The following is an 8131-nucleotide window of genomic DNA, read 5'->3' on the forward strand; positions in this document are numbered from 1 at the left end:
CACAATAGATGACAGCCTAGGAAACCCTCTGGGGAAGTTCTCCTCTGTTACACCAGGGGGCATTGTGAGTGGATGATCTATAAGAGTATATAGTGACAAAATAGATGACAGCCTAAGAAACCCTCAGGGGAAGTTCTACTGTCACACAGGGATGCTGAGTTGGAATCAACTCAGTGGTACCCACCAAGCACAGACCCTCGCTGAGCGTGGTTACATTTCTTGAGATTACACGAAGGCAGAGTGAAGCATCGGACAGCATTTATTAGAACTCAGAAAAGCACAATATGATGTACCATATAGCAGCTGTTTTACAACGTAGAGGCCAGCCAAAAGTTGTCAGGGTACAATGTCATCAGCATTAAGGGAGACATGAGGCCAGGTTCACATTTGTTTAGTTTTGATAGGAGGTGGATGGGCCCCTATACTTGTCCAAACAATGAAATGTCAACAGGGTGAGCCTTTGCAGAGGCCCCGCCGATTTGCACGTTAGCATCAGAATCTAAATCTAGCATCACCATTATAATAAACTATAAAAAACAAGTATTAGAAAAATAGAACATCAAATGAGCAAAAATATACAATTTACATAATTAAAAAAACAATCCCACCCACCCCACACACAGACACACACACAGGACTCGCTTTTACAAATGGCTCCATGCTCAGGAGAAAAGTTGATGGGAGAAACCAATGCTCATCAGCTACCTTTACTCTTGGTGTTCAGTAAACCTTATTGAAGTGGAAAAGGCACAACTTAAGCAGGAAACTTTCCTTTTAAGTCTATATATTTAAATACATAGCTATTTAAATATATATATCTGCACATATATATATATATAATAACTTCTCACATGGGAAAATAAGTCCCAAATTAAAACATTTATTTGTAGTCTAAGAGTCATACAGCGTGGTGAAAGACGAGCAGAGTCTGACTGCGGTTCCCGATCCTGCTAGACGCGTGAATCCCCTGAGAAAGTCGGTTTGGGCTTCCCGTGAACCTCAGCCATGGCCTGCTGTCTCACAGGACCCTGTACTCCGGGGGCTCAGATGACAAATGGACTAATATCCGATCCATTTCCCCCTTGGAAGAGGGCACTGCCGCTTTCAAAGAGTGGTGTCACAGGCGCCGAAAGACTGGAATCTGAGGGACAAGCAGGAGCATCAGCTGACGTTTTTAAGAACCCGTTTTCAAGAGCTCTTTCAGGTGATAAATTCTGGGGTGCCGGTTTCTTGCGCCACTGGATAAATGAAGCATTTCCTTACCAAACAGGTGGGTCCTAGTCTGACAAAATGTGCACATCTCACTCCCTCGGGAAGCTTTCCACACAGCACCCCTGTTCCGATGGCAGGCGTTTGAGACTATACACATTTACAGAATACATATGTGGGAACCCCATCTGAAGTGACTGTCATGAAGTCTGCGGTCAGCGATGCTACTGCTTTTCTGGGGCTGACAGAGTACCCAGCCAATGACTCTCTTGTTGGTTCTAGGACACACCAGGGTGGTAGGGCTGTTTTTATGTAGTTGAGTTTTGGGTGCCAATATCAGTGCTGGCTCTTGTTAAAAAGCAAGCAAGGGGCATTTGCGTCTGAAAGGACAGCCCCAGGGCAGAGCAGTGGTGAAGGGTTTTGCCTGCTGTACAGGGTGGGCGCCGACTCTCCTCAGAGGACCCACCTCCTGCCCTTTATTCTGAGCTTTGTCACGAGCTTGCCTGAAAAGCAGGCTCAGGCCACACTCAGCCTGGTGGTGTTGGTAGGGGAAGCCCACTTGCCATTTGGTGCAGAAAACCTGGAAAAGCCTCAACCCCTGAATGAAGTGGCCACCAACTAGCCCTGCTGTGGACACTGGCTAAGCACAGGGGCAGACAGGAATTTGCCAGGAAGGTCTCGGTCAGGCCAGTGCCCAATGCATCCTGCTGGTCACCTCTGGTCACACGGTGTCCCTTGCCTACCAAGACCAAAGCTCAACGTCACCAGTCGCCATCGGAGGCCAAGAAAGGACTGTCCAGTGGCAGTCTGAAAGCTGATGATTGCACAAAGGTGAAAGGGTTGCTGGGAAGAGAAATCTGAGGAAGAAACAAAAGCTAACGGGGAGGGGGGTCTGGGCTGAGCACTTCTGCCAACGGCGTGAATTTATTCATCCCTCTTAAGAAAGGTGGTAAATTGCACCCTTTCCTAGTTTGTCAAATCTTACATACCCCAAAGCATCAGCTGAAAGGAGAGTGGGGCAGAAGCCAGGGTCCCCTTCCCCTGGCTGTGCCCCTGGGAATCCTCTTCGGGGTCTGCTTTTCACGAAGGTGGGCTTACCAGGCCATGAAAACACGCAGCTTTCTGTGGCAACAGGATGGGGGCCCACTCATGCCAAATTGAGTCTTTCTGACGTGGGTGCAGAAAGAAACAGACATGGTCTTCCCTACGGGTTCACTTCTCCGCCGGAGGACTGTGTAGGAAAAGAGCTGGCCAAGCCCGGAAACTGAGCTATAGCCCTGTCAGGGACAGCGGATGAGGCGTGGAGAACATTCGGCCACTTTCAGATTTTCTATGTGTGTGTAAGAGAGAGAGAGAATGTGTTTACTTCAGGGAACTGAGGGATGTGAGAAGGAAAAGTCTATTAAAATTTACGGAGGGAAGTCTACTAAAATACTGAAGTCTAACCCAAACACCATTCCTTCTTTATATACAAGAAGAGAAAACCCCATACCACGCATACTGGCACCGCATTGAACGTCAGCACAGGGGTGGGGTGCCCTGTTCTAAATGGGAGGCCCTCTGCTCTTTGTTCCCACTAAGTCCGTGGGTACCACTGTCTGGAATTTGAAAGCTTCAGGGTGAAGAAAAGAGGAGTGATGCACACTTGTCCCAGTGTTCTTGGGTGCGAAATTTTAGGGGGAAAATGGCCCTTTGTCACACAATAGACAAGGGGGCTTCTAAAAGTTCATGCAAAAAATGGAATGAAAATGGTGACATTTTTCCATGAACTTTTGGAAGCCCCCTCGTGCACCCTTTGTCAAAAATGAACACCAAGGGGCTTCCACAAGTTTGCGGGGACAGTGGAATGAAAACGTAATAGAACCTTTCTGCGAACTTTCTGAAGTCCCCCTTTGTAGGTTGCTTAGCTGAAATGCCAACTGTCAAATAGACATTCTTCTGTGTTTTTTACTGCTCTGGAACTTCAGCCAGAAGGAGAACTTAAGTACGAACAAAACAAAGAAAAATGTCTCTTTCTCCCTTTTTTGGGACTCTCTTTGTTCAGGTAGAAAGATAACAGAAAAGACACCAACAACAAATCGCTCACAGGTCCCCCAGAACAGCAGATAACCAGAACTCCAACGAAATAAGTTAATGTTTATCAAAATATTTTACAGCACCAATCTACAGAAATTTAATACCTTTCTTTGGAAACCCAAGCTTTGGGCTTTCTTGTGGAGACTCTGGAACATTCAACAAATGGGGCTGAGCACCTGGAAGGAGGCTGGCCCAGCCCTTCATCCCTGGCTTCCAGAAGGCCCACTCTGCCATGTGGCCATTTCTATGAGACACTCCTGAGGAGAAAAGTGTCATCGTGTGTCAGACATCTTTCCACCAGAGGTCAAAGGTCAGCTGGGGGGGGGGCGGGGAGAATGGGAAATGGCCTGGAAAACAGCATTTCCTTTTGCCACATTGTCCAAACTGCTGACCCAACACAGGGGAGGTAAGGATGCCTCCTTGGTCACACTCTATGTGGAACTGCGGCTCAGTCAGCAGTTTTGTGTCTGCCCTAAACCTCGAACCTGACCATACCCAGAGAGCATGGACAAGTGTGTGGCATGTGGACCACAAAGCCACCAGAACAAGGTCAGCACGAGGGACCACATGCCCCCTGAACAACACCATGTTATGGGGCAAAACAAGTGAGCGTTAAGCTCTGACTGAATTTGGTGGAGTGGTTCACTGCAGCTTGGAAGAGAATACCATTTGAGGCTGTGTTAACAAGGGGCTGGGCAGATGGCATCACAGGCCAGCACCTGCTTCAATAACCTTACAAGACCCTACAGGTCAACTTCAGGCATTGGAGTGAGACTGAGGCGGCTGGAGGGCACCCACAGAAAAGGAGGCTTCAATTCTGTCAGGGGCGTCAGACCCATGGAGTTTCTCAGAAACATACAGCCTGTTCTAGCTGCTCAAGACTGACCGTCGAGGCACCCGGGGGCCACTAGAACAGACTGGGTCAATGGGGACAGGTCCCCTGTACACGTCAGGGTGTTGCACACTGGAGGAACTCTTGTCCATGCGTGACCACCACTCCGTGATGCTGCTGTCTCACCTCAAGCGTGCAGGGCCCATCACAGTGTCAGAGCAAAGCCCTGCTGGGATCGGGGCACTAACTGGTGGAGGACAGTCTTTAAACACCCCAACAGGCAGTGGCTACTCATGCAGGCCAGCAGTCCTGACTGTCCTGAAGGTCAGCCATGGTGGCTTGGCTCTGAGGACCAGGAAGTTTGGTGGTCGCCATCCCGCACCACAGCAGCTGATGGAGTTGAGGAAGAGGAGATGGCTATCAGAAGTTAGGAGTGTGTGTGTGTCTGTCTTCAGTACCAGACACGGCCCTGGAGAGACAAGGTCCCCAGGAGGAGGTGGCCCTCTTCTGCACTGAGGAGCGGAGTGGGTCGGGTGGCTTTCTTGTTGCGGAGGCAGGCGAGGAGAGGCAGCAGGGCGGCCAGAATTGAGGGCCCCCGCCGACCAGGGAGCTTGCCCAGTGGGCTGCCCCAGAGCCGGGCATGGGTGGGAGCAGGAGCTGTTGGCTGAGGTTCTGGTAAGGGCAGCGTTCCAGTCCCAGGCCTCGGCAGGTCCCCTGGGCTGGAGGGGCCCTGTCATTTGCAGTGGTCCAGGTTGCCATCCGGCGTCCTGGCCTGGCCCTTAGTCAGTGATGCCTCCTCACTGTGCCAGATGCCGTAGCCGAAGTAGATGGTAAAGCCTGGAGACAATGAGGAAGAGAGAACCAGCATGAGCAGGGTGGAGCTGGGCCAGCTGAGGCTGCCACCTCCCGGTACACACAGCCCTCCACTGCTCCTCCCAGGCCCTGCTGCCATCGAGTCATTTCTATGTGTGTCAGAGTAGAACTGTGCCTCACTGGGTTCTCAGTGGATGATTTTTCATAAGTAGATTCCACTCATGGTGCCTCCGTGTGTGTCAGAGTAGAACTGTGCCCCACAGGGTTCTCAGTGGATGATTTTTCATAAGTAGATTCCATTCATGGCACCCCCTACATGTGTCAGGGCAGAACTGGGCTCCACAGAGTTTCATGACTGTTCCCTGTAGGAGTCAAAATGCCAGGCCTATCTTCTGAGGGGGCTCTGAGAGAGGTTGACCCACCAACCCTTTGATCGGCAGCCTAGAGCTTCACTGTTTGTGACGACCAGGGTCTTTGTCACACAGGACCTGCCAAGTTGCATAGATTATAAAGGGCCATCTCTGTGGTGTCTCTCAGCTGGATGCTGTTGCGGGGGACTCCCACTGGTCCATCCTCAGCTTAATCCCCCCAACACCTACCAACAGTGTCGGAGCACCCAGTCATTATGGGCTCGTTCGTGCTTATGTACTGAACTGGAGTGAACATGCACAGTGTCTCACCACATCCAAGATTCGGCTTCTAAGTGTCGCCGGACCCATCTTGTCCCCGACCCCTCAGCACCTTCCCACAGCACGAAGCCATTCTCTACTAGAACTGAACCAGACCAGTAGGTCACTGTAGCCCAGGCCAGCCTTGGCCATTGGAGGCAAAACTAACGGATCCTTGTTGTTCTTAGCAACATGGAACTCTTGCCTCAGAAGACAAAGCATTCCAGCAAGAGGCAAACCATAAAAGGGAGACTCTGGGTGGTGGAGCTGGTGGACATGCTCCACTGCTAACCAAAAGGCTGGACGTTCCGAGTGTACCCAAAGGAGCCTCAGAAGAAAGCCCTGGTGATCTGCTTCCCCAGACCCAGCTGTTGAAAACCTTCGACTGACCCAGGCGGGGTTGCCATAAGTTTTCAGGGGCCCCACAACCTCCCAGGGGTTCTCGATTGTCCAGAGGAAGCGCTGTGCTGTGGGGTCCCAGACGAGCGGAGGCTCTGCAGCATCCACCGTCTGGCCGAGCCCACAGACAAGCTCAGGCTCGGGGAGGGGTCTCAAGCAGACCCTGGCTGGAAAGAGGAGACACTGGGGGGCGGGGGGAAGGCATGTAGAGTGAATGCCGGCGGCAGCCCAGACACGCAGGGCTCCGAGCCAACTTACCTATGAGCATCCACACTGCGAAGCGCACCCACGTGCCCTGGTCCAGCTGCATCATGAGATACACGTTGACGAAGATGCTCAGGACGGGGAGGACTGGCAGGAAGGGTACCTGCCACACATAAGACCTGAGGGTCTGCCCTGTGGGGGCTGGTACTAACTGCCCCACTCCACAATGCCACGACAGTCCTTAGGCACCCCAAACCCCAACACACACACCCTGCATCCCAACACCACCCCAAACCCCAACACATACACCCTGCAGTCCAATACACACCCTGCATCCCAACCCACACACCAGACCCCAACACACACCCTGCATCCCAACAACACTCCAGACCCCACCCACACCCTATAGCCCAACACCCCCACAGAACTCAACACACACTCCAAACCCCAACACACACACCAGCCCCAACAAACATCCAGACCTCAACACACACCCCACACCCCAAAACACAACGCACCCCAACAGACATCATTCCCCAATACACATTTCCACGTCCCAACACTCACACAAAACACAATGTAACCCAACACAAATGCCATATGTACACCAACACACAGTGCACCCCAACACAAACCCCAGACAGCAACACACATTGCACTCAACACACCTCCCTCCACCCCAACAGACACCTGCACCCCGACAGGCACACACACCCGCACCCCAACACGCACTGGGGGGAGAGTTGGATGCTCTGCTCCTAACTGCAAAGCAGGAGGCACTGTGTGTGGCTCCAGCTCTGTTGGACATTGTGGGGCAAAGCCTGGGTGGCGGGGCGCACGCTCACCTTAAATGAGAGCTTGGTCTTGCTCTCAGGCTGCCTCCAGATGACGAAAGTGACCATAGAGCAGAGGACGGCGCAGCCTGCCAGCACAAAGATGGCCCAGAGCTCGGCTGCCGCCAGGGTGTCTCTACACAGCACTGACACCATGCAGAAGATGAGGATGAGGATTGCTGGGGTACAGAGACACAGTGTGGATCAGCCATCGCTGTTTCCCTGACACTCTTGCTTCTCCCCCAGATGTCAGCTATGAGAAAAAGACCTTCCACTCCACACCCCTGTTTACAAGAAGCCAAGATCCCACAGAGCTTACCTATGAGGCTGGTAGAGACATTCACAATTAGTCCAGAGTTTCTGGAGGGCTCCAGGTTTTTTGGTGACAGTATGGTTTTCAGAGAAAACTTCCCTCCTGGTAAGAAGCCTGTTTGGGAATCACTGGTGCTCACCAATTCATTCTGATCTACTTGGTCATCGTTGGTGCTGGCCATCTGGTATACTACATTGGGTTGCTCTGGCTGATACCTGTAGAGATGAAAAGCATAATCTCTCCACCTAAACTGTTGTTACCAGGGGCCAGCCAGGCCACTCGGACTCACAGTGCCCCCGTGCGACGTTGTTTCGTTCTGCTGTGCATGGGGTCGCTATGAGTCGGTTCCGACTCGATGGCACCTGACAATAACAACAGGGACACAGTAGATGACATCCTAGGACACCCTCTGGGGCAGTCCTACTCTGTCATGCTGGGGCGCTGTCAGTCAATATATTGAGTATATATGAGTATATAGTGACACAGTAGATGACAGCCTAGGAGACCCTGAGGGGCAGTTCTCCTCTGTTACACCAGGGTGCGCTGTAAGTGGATGATATATAAGAATATATATGAGTATGTAGTGACACAATAGATGACAGCCTAGGAAACCCTGTGGGCAGTTCTCCTCTGTTACACCAGGGGGCGCTGTGAGTGGATGATATATAAGAGTATATATGCGTATGTAGTGAAACCTCACTACTGCTGCCACACTTGAGTCCATCAATGATGCCACCTGGCTGATCCATCTCGTTGGGGGTCTTCCTCTTTTTCTCTGACCCTC

General features: G+C 51.6%; 1 protein-coding gene across 1 annotated transcript in view; it reads right to left on the minus strand.

The window, feature by feature from the left end:
- Nucleotides 1-4850: 4850 nt before the first annotated feature.
- Nucleotides 4851-8131, minus strand: part of SLC7A1 (solute carrier family 7 (cationic amino acid transporter, y+ system), member 1) — a 41059-nt gene continuing 37778 nt past the window's right edge. Inside the window, exons 8-11 of the mRNA XM_006831946.1 lie at nucleotides 7354-7562; nucleotides 7047-7213; nucleotides 6256-6364; nucleotides 4851-4954 (exon numbers count right to left, since the gene is read on the minus strand). Of these exons, the coding sequence (XP_006832009.1) occupies nucleotides 4851-4954; nucleotides 6256-6364; nucleotides 7047-7213; nucleotides 7354-7562 (589 nt within the window). The remainder of the gene's footprint in view (nucleotides 4955-6255; nucleotides 6365-7046; nucleotides 7214-7353; nucleotides 7563-8131) is intronic.

The sequence above is a fragment of the Chrysochloris asiatica genome, unplaced genomic scaffold, assembly GCF_000296735.1.
Source record: "Chrysochloris asiatica unplaced genomic scaffold, ChrAsi1.0 scaffold00005, whole genome shotgun sequence".
Taxonomy (NCBI): domain Eukaryota; kingdom Metazoa; phylum Chordata; class Mammalia; order Afrosoricida; family Chrysochloridae; genus Chrysochloris; species Chrysochloris asiatica.